This window comes from Cyprinus carpio, chromosome B6, assembly GCF_018340385.1.
Source record: "Cyprinus carpio isolate SPL01 chromosome B6, ASM1834038v1, whole genome shotgun sequence".
Taxonomy (NCBI): domain Eukaryota; kingdom Metazoa; phylum Chordata; class Actinopteri; order Cypriniformes; family Cyprinidae; genus Cyprinus; species Cyprinus carpio.
In genome coordinates, this window is record NC_056602.1 from 25544370 (window position 1) to 25563899 (window position 19530).

General features: G+C 36.7%; 2 protein-coding genes across 3 annotated transcripts; both read left to right on the plus strand.

The window, feature by feature from the left end:
• The first annotated feature begins 673 nt into the window (after positions 1-673).
• On the plus strand, positions 674-4847 carry LOC109088707 (potassium voltage-gated channel subfamily A member 10-like). The gene has a single exon (XM_042726484.1). It carries the CDS (start codon positions 866-868, stop codon positions 2546-2548), a length of 1683 nt encoding a protein of 560 aa, XP_042582418.1. The 5' UTR covers positions 674-865; the 3' UTR covers positions 2549-4847.
• A 10055-nt stretch (positions 4848-14902) lies between these two features.
• On the plus strand, positions 14903-19269 carry LOC109087610. 2 transcript variants are annotated; one of them, XM_019101824.2, is made up of 5 exons: positions 14903-15005; positions 16250-17081; positions 17192-17326; positions 18227-18309; positions 18512-19269. In XM_019101824.2, the coding sequence occupies exons 2-5, from the start codon at positions 16259-16261 to the stop codon at positions 18845-18847; spliced, it is 1377 nt and encodes a 458-aa protein (XP_018957369.1). In that variant the 5' UTR covers positions 14903-15005; positions 16250-16258; the 3' UTR covers positions 18848-19269. The 2 variants fall into 2 exon arrangements, with proteins under 2 accessions (XP_018957369.1, XP_018957364.1); XM_019101819.2 differs by having other exon boundaries at positions 17189-17326; positions 18512-19266.
• Positions 19270-19530: the final 261 nt, after the last annotated feature.

Below are 19530 nucleotides of genomic sequence, written 5' to 3' on the forward strand. Positions count from 1 at the left end.
AGGACAGAAAATCATGTTCAGTTTGAATGCATTATTTGTGTTTGTTTAAGCACATTCAAGGAGTTTTCAAGGAGAGACTAAATACAATCTGTTAGTTGTAATGTATATCCTTACAGGATATTGACCATGCCAAGCTTGTATAACTTAATATAAAAAATGTCACTAATTTAGAGTATTATTCACTGAAAACCATGACATGTGTTTATGAGAAAAGCAAAGACGATGGTAGAGGTGCTGGATTCATTCTCATCTCTGATGAATTGTTCTTTTTGATAAATGTTTTTAATTGAATTGGCTGATTTAGCTAGCAAGACAGGTTTGAATGATTTGTTTAGATAATTTGTTTGTTTAGACCCTTAGACAGATCTGATGAGCATTAGATTCACTGTTAAATTTCAGTGTGTTCTTTATACAAAGCTATCATACAGTGTCAGAAGACTTGGACTATATTAGCACATATTACATTATATTTTAATAGTATTTTTGAAAGCCTTGAAAAGGTGGTCATACAGGTTTTAAACAAGGGTAAATAAATAATGACACTCTTAATTTTGCTGCAATTGTGGGCATCATGTCAGCCTACATTTTATTCTTTGAGTTTATATTACTTTAGATTGCTTTAATTGTTTCCTAGCCCAAGGTGCACCTCACCTTCCATGCAGTAACACAACTGTTTTGTTCCCTTTGTCTTTATCTGCAGATCAGGTGACACTATCTTGGGATTCAGCTCTCTGCTTCAGAATCAGCCTGAATCTTCTTTGATCTCTTTGCACTTTGCAGTGCGGAGTGGGCTTGCTGGTTGGCCATCTGTCATTTCATCCTGGGTTAGGAGCCTGAGCTCAGCCCCAGGGAGGGGAGGGAGGCCATGGAGGTTCCTCTAGTCAACTTTGAGAACCTAGACGACATCGGAATCAACTTGGGAGACCCAAGTGACTCAGGATATCCGAACTCTCCCACCTCAGATGCCCCGGAACCAAACCAGGGGACCCGTGGCATAAACTCACCCACACACTCACCTCAGAGAGGAAGACAGCCGAGGCACTCGCTGGCCTCTCCACCAACACTGAGCAAGAAAGGAACATCAAGCTGTAACAGCCTGATCTCCAACTGGAAGGTTCTGATGAGCAGCGAGGGCAGTCCCAATGAGGCTCTGCTAGGAAAGGTAGCCAAGGATTGCTGCGAGGACTACTTTGCTGAAAAGGAGAAATTTGAGGAGGGCGAACAAAAAGTGGTTATCAATGTCTCAGGGATGATGTACGAAACAACACTTAAAACTTTGAATCAGTTCCCAGATACTTTGCTGGGAGACCCCATGAGGAGGATTGACTACTTTGACCACATGAGGAATGAGTATTTCTTTGACCGCAACCGCCCCAGCTTTGATGGAATCTTGTATTTCTATCAGTCTGGAGGTAAGATTCGGAGGCCAGCAAACGTGCCATTGGATGTATTTGCGGATGAGATAGTGTTCTATCGACTGGGCCATGAGGTCATGGAACAGTTCAGGGAGGATGAAGGTTTCATCAAAGACCCTGAGCCTCAACTCCCAACCAGTGAGCTTCACCGTCAATTTTGGCTGCTCTTTGAGTACCCAGAAAGCTCCAGTGCTGCCAGGTCAGTGGCCCTAGTGTCTGTTTTTGTCATCACTATATCTATTTGTATCTTCTGCCTGGAGACGCTCCCGGAATTCCGTGATGATCGTGAATTTATGCCTGCATTCGTCAACTTAACCCGTGACGGCAACGGCACACTTCTGTCCCCTACTCCTCGTCCTAAGGCCATACTCTCTGTCTTTACTGACCCTTTCTTTGTGGTGGAGACCATCTGCATCGTTTGGTTCTGTTTTGAGCTTGGAGTACGTTTCATAGTGTGCCCCAGCAAGAGCGAGTTTTTCAGCAATATTATGAATGTGATTGACATTGTGTCCATTATGCCCTACTTCATTACCGTCATAACGGAACTGATGGCCACCCATGATGAAGACCCCACCGCCAACCAGAACATGTCTCTGGCCACACTACGTGTCATCAGATTAGTGCGCGTCTTCAGGATTTTCAAGCTGTCCCGCCATTCCAAGGGCCTACAGATTCTAGGCCAAACCCTGAAGGCCAGCATGAGGGAGCTGGGCTTGCTTATTTTCTTCCTCTTCATAGGCGTCATCCTCTTCTCCAGTGCCATTTTCTTTGCTGAGGTTGACGAACCTGATACTCAGTTCGTGAGCATCCCGGAAGGATTCTGGTGGGCTGTGGTCACAATGACGACGGTTGGCTACGGCGACATGTGCCCTATCACTTTGGGGGGAAAGATGGTTGGGATCCTCTGTGCCATCGCTGGTGTGCTGACCATTGCACTTCCTGTTCCTGTCATCGTCTCCAACTTCAACTACTTCTACCATCGTGAAACGGAGCAGGCAGAGAAACAAATGATTGAAGCTGCTGCTGAGGCTGCTGCAAATCAGAAAAGCAGTTCTGAAGAGAAGTATGAAAGCAATTACTCGCTGGACAAGAGCAATGGGAATTGGCAGACGGGGAAAAACGGCATTCCATAATTGGTATTATGGATTGGTATATTTCGCATGACTAGCAATAATGACTGTACAACAATGCACTTAGAAACTCTCGGTTTTATGGTTTGACAACTGCTTAATTAAGAGTTCTACAAATGTACCTAATGCTATGCATATACAAACAGTACCTTTACAGAACATGCTGTTTCAAAGGGAGACCTCAAACAGGATGCTGTTTTAGCCAAAGGCTGGTAAAAACACCTTCGATGGATGATTATAAAACCTCAGAATCACGATCTACAAAAAGAAAGCAAAAAATATTGTAAGGAACATCCCTTTAAGGCTTTACACTAATACAAACTGAAATGCACTGAACCGAAAAAGGAATATGAAACTCGGAAGACAAAAAAGTACTCATGTCATCATTTGCGAGGCAAACGGCTGCGTTTGACTGAGGTCAAAACAAGCATTTAATTAATCGCGATTAAGTGCCTGTGTTGCAGAGTCCCTCAAATTAATGCCGAGGAATCATGAATCTGCACTCTGAGCATCCACCCAGCACCACCTTTTGCTGATGTTGTCTTTCCTTTAGAGTTTTGCACTGACATCACCTTTTGTCCCTGCTGCTTGTAAAAGAAAAAGCTTATGCCAAACTGTTATCCATCTTTCAATGTCACTGAATGTCTCCTCTAACAGCCCTGGTAGTTGTCATACAAAATCAGGCCCGTTTGGAATTTAAATGCAGTATCCTACGCATGCAAGTATGTTATATTTGGATGACCCGCCGTGCTGTGGCAGCATCTGCTTGCTCCTCGTCCCACATTTTATTCTGGTGTTTCTATTCTTGTCAACACACACACAGAATGAGACACTAGAACTCTATCTTTAGGGTGAGATTTTTTTTATTATAATTTTTTTTTGGATTCCTATGCTGAGTGAGTTCAAGTTTTGGTACACACCTTTGCTTGGCCATTTCATTCAATTGGTTTTACATCATATCTTGACTCTTGTTTGACCGAATGTATATAACAAGCATTGATGATAGCTAGTAGGATACATGCACTTTTTTACCTACAGGCTTCATTGGCCTACTATCAGCCTTACTCATTATGCACATGGATATGTATGGCTGGAAAACGCACAAGAATTTAAGCATGGATTTATACAAGTTATACAATACTTGTTGGTCAAACTGTGCACATATAAAAAAGCTTTAATTTGGGTTGGTTCTGTTGGTGGAGGTAAAAAGTGTTATTTTTCTATGTATCACACTAATTTATGCTGACTTGACAAGCCAATGAAGGCAGAGAGCATGATAACACAGTGCATGTACTGTATAGTGAAACCAATTAATGATCAGCCACTTCAAAAGAAGGAAAATATTGCAGCAAATATATCATCTAATCCAGCCTAACGACGTACTTGTAAATGTTTGCAACATCAGGACGTTTCTTGTGGATTTATCTTGTAAACAGAAAAGGAAGAATTATTATCTTACAAGCATTTTAGTAACATTCATAAGCATATGAAAGGAATTACATAAAGTTTTTGTCATGCAATAAGGCACACATGTCTGTCTTTGTCCAGGATTATAATAGATGATGATGATGTTTTATTTCACTTATGAGATATTGTCTTTCTGAGGAGTACAATATCTCTCTTTGGAATAAGAGTAAGGTGCGTTATGCTCATCACAAATCTGTGTTTCCATAACTTGAAGTTTCTTTATTGCAGGAATTCCCTTTTATGAGAGAATTTTTCATGCTTTATTTGCATTAAAAATATTGCACATTTGCATGTTTTTGTAAAAAGCAAAGTTGAGAAAAAAAAATTGAAATGTTTCCAAAGCAAATTTTGATTGTAACATTTCAGCACTGACTAAAGCAAAGCAATATAGCACTTTTCAGGAAAGCTAAAATAAGTTTTCCAATAAGCTTGAAAATGAACTTATGCCAGCAGGTAACATTGCATTTTCCAGACACTTAATGTATAACTGCAATATAGATCTTAAAATGCTTTTTATCATGCTGTTGTAAATTTTAAAAGATGCATGAAAAAACTGAGATTAAAGAATTTGTTATAATGACCATGCTTTGACTAGAGGTAGAAAATTATATTTAAATCATCCCTCCATTGCGTCAATGGAAAAATCTTAAGTTTATTCCCTTGTGCATGCATTTTATGTCATAGTATGGTGTAATATCAATAGTAATATTGAAAGTCATTGTTCAAAAAATCCTGAGAGTTCTATTTAGATTTTTTACGAAGGTGATAATGCCAGTGTTATGTGGTCATTATGGCATTTAGCATCTCATGAATGTATGCTATGGCTGTATGATATATTTTGATTGTTTAAGCACTATATTTTATTCATGATATTCTGAGTGCCTTTTATGAAATATATATTAAATTTATTGGCTCCAGCTTTGTGTGATTTCACAAGGACACATACATTCTCATCGTATGATTATGTAGCGACTCAATACAAAGTAAAATAAACTTATTGTAAAAAATAATAATAATAATAATAATAATAAACAAAGATATCCATAAAATAAAACATAAAAGACAGAAAAATTGGTGCGCTGAAAACATTTGCTCCTGTTTTTAATTCATTGCACTTTTGCAATATATATATACACCACCCAAAAACATCGCGCTCAGCACAACTACATTTAACATACATTCAATATAGCTTGAGTCAATTTTTCTTTCCTATTTTTTCACAGAAAAAGACCAGCTGTCATTACAAGCTATTCTTCTCATCTTTGGTTTTGCAGTTTTATTATTCATAAATCATGATATCAGCTCTTAGTATTTGAGAGGGTAGTGGTGTGTGGTTCATTAAGTTTTAATACAGTATTAGAGAAGTTAAAAAGTTTATCTCAGGTCACTGAGACAGGTGAGAGAGCCACCATGATTTGTTGGCACGACCTGTGGAGTTTTTCGGGAACGGAGACTAAACAGTGCAAGATCCACAATGAGAGCACATTAATCTTTAAGGCAATTTTGTTTGTGTATGTGTGCATGCATTAATGTTTAAAAGCTCACCATCTACGAGGAACGGGTTGTTATAGTGTGTATGTCAAGTACGCAGATGCAGCAGGCATTTTAAGTTGGTCATCCCTCAATAAACTCAATGTCCTTCCTCACTTTCATCATGACCTGAATTACCAGCTTAAAATCAAATTTTTTGGCTTGAATATTTGGTTTGGTCTTCACGAAGACCTTACCAAATACTTTTGTCCCAATACCACTTTTGCTTTCCATATTTATCTTTTATTCAATTAAGCTGTGATATAAAATATACACTAAAAAAAAATGGTGTAGAAACAATTCTCACTCTGAAAAATTGATAGTAACATTCACAAAGAAATAATTATGAAGAAATGGCAAGTTACACATTGAATAAAATGCCAAATTTTTAAAGTAGAAGGAGTATATACCTGTAAAACATACTCTAATAATACCTATTCTGTTTAAAGGTTTTGTTCACCCAAAAATGAAAATTAGTCCATGTTTTACTCACCCTCAAGCCATCCCAGGTCTATATGACTTTCTTCTTTCAGATGAGTCCAATCAGAGTAATATTAAAAATTATCCTTACTATTCCAAGCTTTAGAATGGCAGTAGGCAGGTGTTTTTGTTCAACAGTCCAAAAGAAGTCAAATAAAGCGCATCCATCCATATTAAAACGTGCCTCACACAAATGATTTTTTGTAAGAAAAATATCCATTTACTGGACAGATGACGTAGGACATAGGCATAGCCCATAACTGTCATATGTGCAAGCCATTCCAGATGGATGAACGAAGGACATATGCGCAATACAGGCACCTGTGAGATATGCTAGTCTCACGAGTTTGTTTACAGGAGCAAAGGAAGCAAAGTTTCCTCTTGGCTTATCTCGAAATCCTCTGTAATTTTCTTTACAAATTATCATTTGTGTTACTAACATTTTAAATAAAGATATTTTTCTTAGAAAAAAAAGTATCGATTCGGTACAGAAAGCCTTTATTCACCCCCCAGAGGTGTATGAGGCACGTTTTATTATGGATGGATGCGCTTTGACTTCTTTTGAACTGTTGAAAAAACAAAACACCCACCCACTGCCATTCTAAAGCTTGGACGAGCAAGGACAATTTTTAATATAACTCCTATTGGATTAATCTGAAAGAAGATGTCATATACACCTAGGATGCCTTGAGGGTGAGTAAAACATAGGCTAATTTTCTTTTTTGGGTGAACTAACCCTTTAAAGCTTCAACAAATCTAATTTTACAGTACATCAAAATATTTACACATCATTCAAGAGAACCTGAATTTGGAATGAATTAAGTATATATGGAATGAATACACCCTCACTATTTGAATTGCATTCAATCAGCATTTTGTTCTGATTGCTTTGCCTGTAAGGTTATTTCAAGACTTGATTGATTTCAGTCATTTGACAGGCAGTCATAAGAAGCACTCTTGTCTAGAGGTGAGTGTCCAGTTGAGATACTAAAATATTGAGCAGTGAGACAGCAAAGTAACCAAATACTGAACTATGTATATAGTATGTAAGAGAATGCTGTTAGTGTTTTGTGGTTATGTAAGAGGAATGCTAGGTATTATATGACTGTCATTTGAGTGGTGTCATTTCTGAAGTATTGTTTGTCATAATAAAAATATAGTTTGGTGTATTTTTAGGTACGTGAGAACACACGGTTTCCAAGCAAAGCAATCAAATAGTTTGATTATATATTTTCATACATGTTAATTTAAGCAAGTGTTATGCGAATGGTCAAACTAGAAAATGAAATTTGTGAAACAAATACATTGTAGAAAGAAATAGTGGAAAACACTTTTTTCTTTTGAAATGCTACGCTTTGCATTTTACATAATTTAATAATATATTTTAAATAAACAAAAACAATTAAACATACTTAAAATAAATATTAAAATCTCCTCAGCAGTTATACCGGTCACACCACATTCCGGACTAGATGCCTAATGATGTGTCTTAATGTTATCTGCTTTTATCTCTAGAACCTGACACTACACTGATAACCACTGATAGGACCAATTAGGAGATTGGGGAAAGAAAAATCACACAAAGCCGGCAATGGCCTTAATACCCTGGAGATACCCTCAGTCTCATATATACTTAACTGGTCAGGTGCACGGTAAGGTCAAACAGGTATGGAGAGAGATTATAAACAATTAATGACCAGCCATTTTGTTCTAGTCTTGCACTGTTTAGACCGTTCAGGTCTCTCTAGCTCTGCGGCTGGAAAACTTTACTAGCAAGTTAAAGCTGGGTAAGACTGATTACATCTACAACATGCAGAAAGTGAAAGAAACTGACCCCTATAACCCGAGCGTGGCACGATTTGTACTTTCACGCAATCCTGATTACTGTGGTAACTTTAGTATGCAGACCAGACGATATTTGAGGTGATTGCAGGTTTAATCAAAGAACGGTGGCACTTACTAATTTAGGGATTATGTTTACTTACGAGTCTCCAGCATTTTCACTGGAAATCTGAATTTATGCCAAAGTCATGGGTTCAGTTCCCACACTCTCAGAAAAAAGCATACAGAACTATTGCTGGGTCAGTACACTTTCAAAAATACTTATATGTACACTTTAGGTACTAATATGTACCATTTAGGGTAGTAAAACATACAATCTTAATAACAGCTTTGTACCTTGTATGTATGTATGTATGTTTATTTTGAATGCACTATATAAAACTGCATTGCAATACTTTTTCTTAGACATGTTTTGTTTTGTTATATTTGAGAAAATATGGTTACCCAAGTGATGCTAAATTAAACATCAAGGTTAATACTTAACTCACATTTATGAATTTGGCATTTTATCCAAAGCAACTTACATTGCACTACAGGTATACTTTTTATCATTTCCCGAGAATCAAACTAACCGGCAGCGGTGCCATGAGCCACTGTTTTAAAGGTAAATTCACCCAAAAATTTAAATTCTGTCATTAATTATTAACCCTCTTGTCGTTCCAAACCCATAAGACATCCATTCATATTCGTAACACAAATTAAATTAAGCATCCCGTGAGCTCTCAGACCCTCCCATAGACAGCAAGGTCCAGAAACATTACAATTCATGTGACATCAGGGGTCCAACCGTAATTTTACGAAGCTACGAGAATACTTTTTGTGCGCAAAAGAAAAAAAAGACTTTATTCAACAATTCAACATTTTGGAGAGTATCCATTGAACGTAAATAGCGTATGCTGTGCAGCTGACACAGAACAGCATAGCCTACGCTATTTACGTTCAATGGATACTCTCCAAAATGGTGCCAGGGTGACACGGAGGAGACGAATCAGAGCTCTCAGAATCCATAAAAAATATCTTAATTTGTGTTACGAAGATGAACGTAGGTCTTACGGATTTGGAACATCATGAGGGTGAGTAATTAATGACAGAATTTTCATTTTTGGGTGAGCTATCCCTTTAAACTACAATAATATTTCGTATGGATTTACATGTTTAGTGACAATGATTAGTGGCATTTTTATTTGCAACAAAAAAGTGACCAGTCATCATTCACTTTCAGTGGCTCCCACACAGAGGTCAACTTCATGCAAATGAGCAGAAAAAAACATGGCAACTACCAATGAAAAACCAAACAGTGACTTACTACCTTGTACAACTGGATGCCACATTCGTAGACATCTTAAAAGCAAGGCAGAAAACTGTTTTAAACAATCTCAGATGTTAAAGAAATGGACAGTATACAATAAAATTGTGTAAACCAGTAATACTGTAATTCTTAGCAAATGTAATTCTTCTAAAGTAACACTATCTAGCAATGACAAAAAGAGACAAAATGTTTGATTTCAGTATGGAGGACAGTTTCAGCTCATTGGCAATATACAGGGGAAAAAATCAGATGAGAGGAAGTGTGGCCTCCACATCACTTGGTTGATCCCCCTGTCAACTGCATAATGGCCACCTTTCACGTTCAATGAGTAATCACATAGTAAATAACATACTTACTCAGATATCACTACTTTCAGTCATGTCTGACTCATAAAGTTCATAATCAAAATGACTTGACAAAAAGAGTCATCATCATAATACCTGATTACACAAAATTTAATCACAAAAACTGGCCTAAGCAGGTGGTGCCTATAGCCTAACAACAATTAGTATTAACAAATAAAAGTTTCACACAACATGTTTGTTCACGTATTATTGTACTTAGCCATTACAGTATAAATATACAAATGCAGGCTTAACAAAAAAAACACCAAAACAATCATAACTCTCAAACAATAAACACTCAATTAACTCACTGAACTGCAATTGGATGTCCATCTCAGAGTGGTTACTGAATAAACACTTGATTAACTTTCTGAACTGCAATTGGATGTCCATCTTAAAATTAAAGCAAGGTTTGTGTACAAAGCTTTGTCAAATCTTTTTAAGATACCAACAGGCTACACATTTTCTGTTATAAATTACATTTTACAGTTTGATGGCATTTTGCAGTTTGCATCTGTAATTATCAACTGTTTTTGCATGTATACATTAAAGAAACTTAATGACTAAAGTGTTTTGTTTGGTTCTTTAATAATGCAGATTTTTGCTGCTAGCACCTGCAGTTCAGTCACAAACTCAGGTCATATCGAAAGTTTAGATTAATACACCATACTGGAGAGTATAAAGTGTCTCATGACACATGAGTCATGACACCCCACAAATGTATAGGTATTAGCACGAATTCTGCTTTAACGCATACGCTGCTTCGGGCAAAACAAAAGTCATAAGAGCTGACCTACCTCTTCCACACGTACATATCTCATGTGCGAGATATGCTGCCTGTGTCATAATATTAGGCCTACGGGTTATCTTGAGAAAGAAAATTCCTCAGGCGAGTTTGGCACATAAATACGGGTAGATCACCCAGCTACCATATCGATTGTTGTAATTATGTAGGCCTAACATGACTATGGGAATATCGTCTACCTGTGTTCACGTGCTGAATCTCCCTTCCTCTTACCTCAATTAAGCAGTAAAACAGATAATGAATATTACTCATACCATGAGGGATTTCCCCAGTTGCTTCACGTCTGTCCCTCCAACTCTCTATTACCCAACTTTGTTACACCCTCTTCATTCATTATTTACATGATGTTTCTGTCTCACTCAATAATTCAAAATGGTCACATGATGGTCTAATAACTAGAGTAAAGTTCAGAATAAAATAAATATTATATTATTACTATGACACTCTAAAGGTTGATTTGACAGTGACCTGAAAAAGAATAATAAGAAGAAATGGGTGAATAAAATGGTGGAAAACATAAAATACATTTACATTTACATTTAGTCATTTAGCAGACGCTTTTATCCAAAGCAACTAACAAATGAGGACAATGGAAGCAATCAAAATCAACAAAAGAGCAATGATTTAAGAGTGCCATAACAAGTCTCAGTTAGCTTAATGCAGTACACATAGCAAGGCTTTTTAAATAATATAATAAATAAAAAGAAAACAGAATAGAAAAAGAATAGAGCAAGCTAGTGTTAGAGGTCTTTTTTGGGGGGGGGGGTTGTTAATTGTATAATAAATGAAAAGAAAACAGAATACAAAAAGATTAGAAAGCTAGTTAGATTTTTTTTTTTTAAAGAATAGAATTAGAATAGTGAGTGCTAAAGTTAGAGTGTCAAATAAAGATGGAAGAGATGTGTTTTAAGCCGATTCTTGAAGATGGCTAAGGACTCAGCTGCTCGGATTGAGTTGGGCAGGTCATTCTACCAGGAGGGAACATTTAATTTAAAAGTCTGTAAAAGTGCCTTGTGCTTCTTTGGGATGGCACAATTAAGCGACATTCACTTGCAGAACGCAAGCTTCTAGAGGGCACATAAGTCTGAAGTAATGAATTTAGGTAAAGGGGTGCAGAGCCAGTGGTGGTTTTGTAGGCAAACATCAATGCCTTAAATTTTATGTGAGCAGCTATTGGTAGCCAGTGCAAATTGATAAACAAAGGAGTGACGTGTATTCTTTTCGGCTAATTAAAAATTAATCTTGCTGCTGTTCTGGATTAATTGTAAAGGTTTGATAGAACTGGCTGGAAGACCTGCCAAGAGAGCATTGCAATAGTCCAGCCTGGACAGAGCAAGAGCTTGAACAAGGAGTTGTGCAGCATGTTCCGAAAGAAAGGGCCTGATCTTCTTGATGTTGAATAAAGCAAATCTGCAGGACCAGACAGTTTTAGCAGTGGTATGAAAAGCCATGTTTCTGAATGACAGAACCTAATTATGCCATGTAGACACAGAAGAGAAGTGGTCCAAGAACTGAGCCCTGAGGCACCCCAGGAGTTAGATGTTGCAACTTGGACACCTCACCTCTCCAAGACACTTTGAAGGACCTATCTGATAGGTAAGACTTAAACCTGAGTAGCGGAAGACTTAAACCACTGGATTGCGGTTTGGATTCCGCTCTTGCCAGTAGGGTTGACAAATGAGGAGCTGGTGGTTAAGTTGAATGTCAACTCTGAGCAGATTGGACAGATCAAGCAAGATAAGTATTGAAGATTTGGATTCCGCTCTGAACACAGTTGTTAGGGCTTCAACAACTGAGAGCAAGGCAGTCTCAGTTGAATGTCCACTTCTCTTAGCCAGATTGGTTGCTGTCAAGGAGGTTGTTAAGTAGTGAGTTAGGCAGAGTCTAAATGTTGAACACAGCTCCAGTTCAAGTTAATGATTTTGAGTGCACATGAAAGGCTTGAAGAAGGAGATGAATAGGATCTGGTCTGTAGTTCTCTTAAAAGAGTTGGAGTTCTGAGGGTGGGTTGAATCTTTGGGCGATATATCTACGAGCATGCTGTCTAAAGCCGCCCTAAGGGCTAAATCACCAGTGTGGAGGGAGCGGTTTTAATGACAGTGCCGTAGTGAGTGCAGGCTACAACTGCATTATCGCAGAAATGGCTTGAAGAAGATGAGATGGATAGGATCGTAGCGGACAGTGAGTACGGATCTGATTAGAAAGGATGAGTTTGGAGACTTGATGGCTGCCTCAGAGAGTGAATTGAGTTGGATGATGATATGAGATGTATGTATGTTGCTGGTGAGATGTGCTTGATGGATTGTGGTGTGGAAAATTGTGCACTGATGTTTTTAATTTTATTAATGAAAAATGTGGTAAAGATGTCAGCTATTAGAGTTGATGCAGGAGGGAGCGAGGAAAATGTTTTAAAAAGCATGCGAGAGTTAGACAAATTGTTAATTTTATTATGGTAGTATGTCCTTTTAGCAGTGGAGACATGAGCAGAGAAGGAAGAGAGGGGTGACTGATACACATTAAGGTCAGTACTATTTTTGGATTTAGGTGGATGTTGAAATCTCCAAGCATAACTAGGGGAGTACCATCCTCAGGAAAATAAATGAAAATAAAAATGAAATTAAAATTAAAATAAATGGCTAATGAACTTTCCCTTATGCATTCATACCCATTTAAACTTAACCTTCCCACATAATTTGCCATACCAACATTTACAAGCACCGCCTTCAAAGATATTGAATACTTTTTAGTGGTTTTTAATGTTTGCATCATTAAGGTGTATCAAAGAAAAAGATTCAGTTCATACAGTAGCATGTTTAGCTATAAAAACCAACTTCATTACAGAGGAGTTTAAAAAAAAAAACATTAGTAAGCATGTGTATTTTTAGAAGCAATATGCAGCAAACATTAATCATCTTTAACAAAACATATACTTTATCTTCTTTATATCCCTATATCCTTGCCTGGACACTGAAACCTCCAAATGCAAATGTGTAGAATAATGAGAACAGATGTGTTTTTCTGTTTGCACTCATACTCCATTTAGTTTGAGGGCACCATTCCTCACTTGAAGGCCAAAGTGACAACAGTTTTCATGTTGTGCCTTCAAAAAGATTTCATATTTATATAAAAAAAATCTAGCTGACTCCAGAATTTGCATCAGATCAGCCTATTACCTGTTTGTCTCAATAGCTCAACAGGGGACATTTCAAAAGAAATAAAGTTCTAAATATTATGTGGTCAAGTTTCATCAAGAGATGAGAGCACAGCACAGTCATTAGTCATAAATCAAAATCACATCTTCAAAAAAAATATGGAAAGAGGAACTTCCTTATACAATGTTGTCTGAAATACATGGTGCATTTCTCGTAATCCACATCACTGAAAGCCAAATCTGGTTTGCTGATTGCTTACAGTGTCGCAATTACTGTGCCTATGAATCATAAAAGTTTTGTCCCCTGCATTATGTGTGTGATGTTTGACATATTTCCAAAACTGAAAGGCTTTAAAGGTGTGTGCAGTAATGCAGACATCATTGAAAACAAGGTGAAAAGTCAACCATCTTCCTTCCAGGAAACTGTCTACATAATTTCAGTAAAGCAGCCAAGGTCTGCCCCCACACATCCTTCAGATGACCTCTAGTGGTCATATTATTGAACAGTTTGGTATAAATGGACCACATAGAGAAAAACACCAGAGATGCATTACTTAATTCATCTTTCAATAGATGTATGTGATATGCAGAAAAATAAATCAAGACAGCATGGCACTGTATCTTTACAGGATATGGCATATGTAAGCCATACAGGAAGTACTGTATATGATATGTTATGAAAAAGTGTATCTGTCATCATTTACTGGATACCACTGTAATGTACACTTACACTGTCTGCATTGGTACTGTATACAAAATAAAAGCAATCACCTTGGTAACCTTGTAATCATCAACATAGACCTATGCACTCCCATAGGAAGGTGTTTTTTTTTTTAAAGTAAGAAAGTAAGAAAGTGTCTGCTTTAAGACACAAATTCAACATGCATGTGGTGATTATTGCCGTTATCTAGCTATTAGTGCATTTATGTATTCAATAATTCTGACAGCTATGAATACAAAAAAAATATGAATCATAGTAACAGACTATACAAGCATCTCTTTAAGTCTATAATAATGAAAGGGTGAATAGTAAAAGTAAAAAGAGCTTATGTCCTTTTTTGGAGGCAAGCGGTCTGTAAACAAAGGGATACGTCAGCTGACAAACTGACAAACTGGTTTGACTTTAAATGGATTTTTCTTTGTCTCATTTTAATCCAAAAAAAGTGACAGTGTTTTAAAATGTCAAAACAAATAAAAATAATAATAATTCTTATTGCACAGCTACTTCAACTCAAACTCAATGGGAATGATAGGTTCAGTTTCATTTTAAATTATTTTGTGGTGCTATTTCCTTATTCATCTTAACATGGAAACAAAACACACGTCGAAACCGTAAACAACACCTGACGAGCTTTTCCCAAACTACCTGAACGTACCTGAATGACGTCAACCCCGGCTGCAACGTCTGCTGATAGGTGTTTTCAAAATGGGCGTCTTTATCGTCACCTACAAGTCCAAGTTCCCTCAGACACTTTTAACAAACAGTCGGGCACAACTGGAGATTGAACCAGCATCGTAAAGTGCGAGAAATAGTAAGACAAAAATCAATGGTTTATTTCAAAACTTAAATACGTTCTGCTTGTAATATCGTTTTGGGTTTGTGTTTTCGCTGTTAGCTGATTGTACACGTGCCGTTACCATGCTATTTAAAATGATTTGAAGATCGACGATTCTTAAAGGAATAGTTCCCTTAAAAACTAAAATTGTGTCTCCTTTATGTTATGTGACGGAAATCATGTAAACCGGTATAATTTTTATTTTTCCGAGCAACACAAAAAGGTTTGATAGAATAAAAATGAATGGTGACATTCTGCCTACAGTAATATGTAGCGATTAATCAGAGACATTTTGCCGATTTTTAGCATTGGACAATTTCTGTTTTCTGTTTTTCATTAGTTAATTTTCATTCAAATGTTTTGTAAAATAAGTATTACTTTGCAGTTCAGCAATTTTGTTGCTCTCTCTTTCTCTCTCTCTATATGTGCCATGACCTAAATTATTAATACTTAAATTATTCTCTCTATTATAATTCGTTATTGTTATTTTAAATCCGAGGGTTTTACAAATATTTAACCAATGATAAGTATTTTTCACAATGCAAGGGTAAATAAATAACTGATGTTGTTTGAATAGTACAGCATTTTCTTTACTCAAACACTATGTCTGTGAAGGCTAATGTTTTGTGTGTTTGAAGACCGGAGAAGTGGATTATTTGCCATCTAGCCAGTATACTTTTGTACATTTTAAATAAACTGTGCATAAGCACTTAATCCTTTATATCATGAGATTTTGGCCAAGTGTATTAAACAACAAGAAAAACTAAGCACCCACATAGCAGAAATAACCGATATATAACCTGTAAAAGTTGATGAAAGCGTATAATGCGATGCATTTGCCTCAGATGCGGCCGTTCTAATGACAGACAAAACACAGATCTCCTCAATCGTCAGACAAAAACCTTGTTAACTCCATCTGAGCTTGTTTTTCATTCAATGTTAAGTGCAAGTGTCTGATACATTACCAACACTGATGACGCAGAATTGTTTAATTACTGACTTTTCTCACCTTTCTTTCCTTCCCCCCTGTATTTCAGTAGAGTGTGCCATGAAATTGTTTTATTTTTCAACACCCCCCCCATCACCCTGCGCCATAGCCTATGGTTTTGTGAAACGCTGCCACTGCTCACTAGATATCAGCATTGGAATGGAAATAATAATAATAATTAAAACACATATTAGTCAATCACTAATACAAATGTTTATGCATTTTATTGCAGTATGACAGGATGGCATCCATTTCAACTGACCAGAATACACAGCCGACCCCTCAACTGCTGTCAGTGGGAGAAAAGGATAGGAAACGGCTGCTGGAGGTGTATGTAAAGCGAAGTCTCAGCCTTAACGATGGATCACAATGTCCTCTGAGACAGGAGCAAAGATCACGCAAATGGGTTGCCATCAAAGAGCGCAAGACAAGAGATCGCAAACATTCCAGCGATACATCTCTGAAATTGACTTTACAAGCCTCCATCTCAGATGAGGACATTAGATACGAGCCCCTCGCTGAACCGCAAATGGATAAAAAGGAGACATCGTCTGAGAAGAAATCCAAAAAGTGGAGAGGTAGAGGGAGTCTGCGGCGCGACGATGGGTCTAATGCATCGCAAAAGTCCAACAGCAAACCCAAGAAGAAGTTTTTAATTTTGGATAAGGGCAAGGAGGAAGGTGGGCAAAGCATTGATTCTTTATCCCCCCAAACAAGTACAGTTACTGCTGGAAATATGCATTCAAATGTGCAAGAAAATCTGGAGACTTCTGTAACGGAAAGGAAGGACAAAGTAGGCAAGAAGACAAAGAAATCCACTATATGGAAGAGTTTCTTGAGCTGGTTTTCCAAAGGAAATGGTGAAAAGGAGCAAAATCATCAGAGAACCGAAGAACAGCTCCCTCTTTCCCATCCCTCAACACCCCAAATCTCTTGTTTGCCTTTAGCTGACCCCCCATCAAAAGGCGATATCAACCTGCGCCGTTCAAAATCGACAAAAAAGAAATCGTTGCTCAGGAGATCATTAAAATGGAGGCGAAGTGGAGATATGTCCACTGAAAAATGTATGTATCTCAGATGGATCTTTATTATGTATGTTCTTTGTATTAGTTTGAAGTTTGCATTTATTGGAAAAAAAAAGTTCTAATAAAGTTTGATTTTTGATTTTTAGCAGCTGTTGAGATAGTGGAACCCACTAACTCATACTATGAGAAAATGTCAGAGGAACTGGAGAAAATTGTGCATGAAGTGAAAGACAGTCCAGCTGATGACAATGGCACTCAAATAACAGACCAGAAGGGTGGAAATGGTGAGTGTTATTATAACAGACTATTTGAATGATGCAAAAGAGGTGGGTTAAATATTACATACAGAACAACACAAACCAGTATAGGGTTCAGCTGGTTGTGTCTCAATGTCTGAATTACAACAGAATAGGGCTGAGATTAAAGGGATAGTTCACCCCAAAAATGAAAATACTGTTATCATTTACTTACTGTCATATCGTTCCAAAATCTTTCTTTCTTTGGTAAAGCATAAAAGAAAGTCTCCTTTCCAATACTGATTGATTACAGACATTCTTCAAAGTATCTGCTTTTGTGTTCCACCAAAGAAAGTTGACGGAATGACTGAATTTGACAGAATTTTTATTTGTTTAATAAACTGTATGTACTTAAGCAATAAAGCTTATTTTAGTAATACTTTAAAGAAATTCTATAACCATTGCTCATACTTTATTGTTCTAAAACCGTATGCTGTTACAGTATTTTTTGTGGAACACCATAGTGACCATAAAAGACAAAAAGCTTATGAAGTGCCATAATAAAAGAGTCCATTATTTATTAAGTAATAATAATTATTAATTAGTTACGAACTTCCCCTCTGCTTTCTCAAATATCATTTTCCATTCTGCAAATTCTCACACAAAGTCTTCAGAAGTCTTTGAATATAGCACACGCATTATATGAAGTACTTTTATGGGTTTTTTTTGTCCTTTAGAGTTTGGCAAAAGATGGATGAAAGTGATTCCAAAATCATTTATCTTTGTTGTTCTGCAAAAAATAACCCAGTATACAGGTTTTGAATGATGAGTAAATAGACATTAGCCTCAGGTTGTAATTTGTTCCTGTGATTTTCTTCTTGCTTAAAGCAGAAACTATATATTTGATAATATTTGCTAATTTTTCTATCATTTTTCTCAAACTCTTAGTCTCACAAGAAGTCTCACAAGAAGAGGTTATCAGGAAAATCATACAAGTTGTAAAGCAGCAAGGAGACTTAATAAATATCAAGGTAAGTTTGTCTCAGTCCTTCTGAAATCACTAAATATAAGACATTTATAAGCATTGCAGGTGATTGGGCTCAGTTTAAAACAAGTATGAAATGTTTAAAACCACCCAAGTATTGCCATTTTTTGCAATGTGTTATTTAAAGGAGATCCACCGATTTTCTTTAGATCACTAATGTTTTCTGATCTCCTCCTCCCTCCCCCCAGCTGAAAGAGAGCAGCACCGTAACCACTTTTCTGAATGGAATCACCTATAGATCCTTCCAGCAAGTGGCTGATCAATACGTGCAGTCAGAAGTTCCCAATAAGAAAACCCAGCCGCCTGTCGTGGCACCAGAGCTGGTGAAGTTCGCCTTCACTCTGGATTTCACAGCCAGAGTGGCTAATCTAAATCGCCAAGCCACGGGCCAAATCATGGGCTTCGGGAACCAGTATCTCCAAGATCATTTCACTCACATGAGCGAGAGCCATCCGCATCTCTCTGACATTAAAGCAAAGGATCAGAAAACACAGAACTCTGATCAAGAATTCATAAGCTTGTAGAAGCATGAGCTTCTAGTTGACCTATAGTTTTATGGCTTGATTTACCTTTGAAATGTAGCAACACAAAACAAGCCATTTAACGATTTTGCACAATAACACACACCAGAAAGAACTGGGTTGGTAATATCATAAAACATTCATGTGAAATGTTATGTAGTTTTACATCATAAAAACCCTGAATGAAGTAAGAGAAATCTAAAATGTGATTTTATTGTTTTTTGATGTAATTATGATGTATTTGCACAACTGCAATTATTGTTTTATTTACATAATGCATTTTTATCTATATATTATAACTCAGATTTATAAGCTTTGCTCACTATATATATATTTAAGATATGTTGTAACTGTATATGCAGGCATATGCAGAATGTTTACTAATAAATATAAAATATATTGAATAAACATGTTTTGTCAAGTGTTGTGAATTTCATTTATTTCTTAACTTATAAATGAAGTTAAAATTATGGAGAATTGAAATTAAAAAAATATATATTGTTACATTAAAATATGTACTTTTTTAATACCAAATAATTATCAATTTAAATTATTAATGATTTTAAATAATGAGCATAGCAAATTTAGTTAGGAATGACCAAAAAAAAATAAATAAATTACAGCCAGCTATTGGCTGATATAGCCTAGTTTAATGCTAAATTGTGCAATGTTATTTTCATTGATCT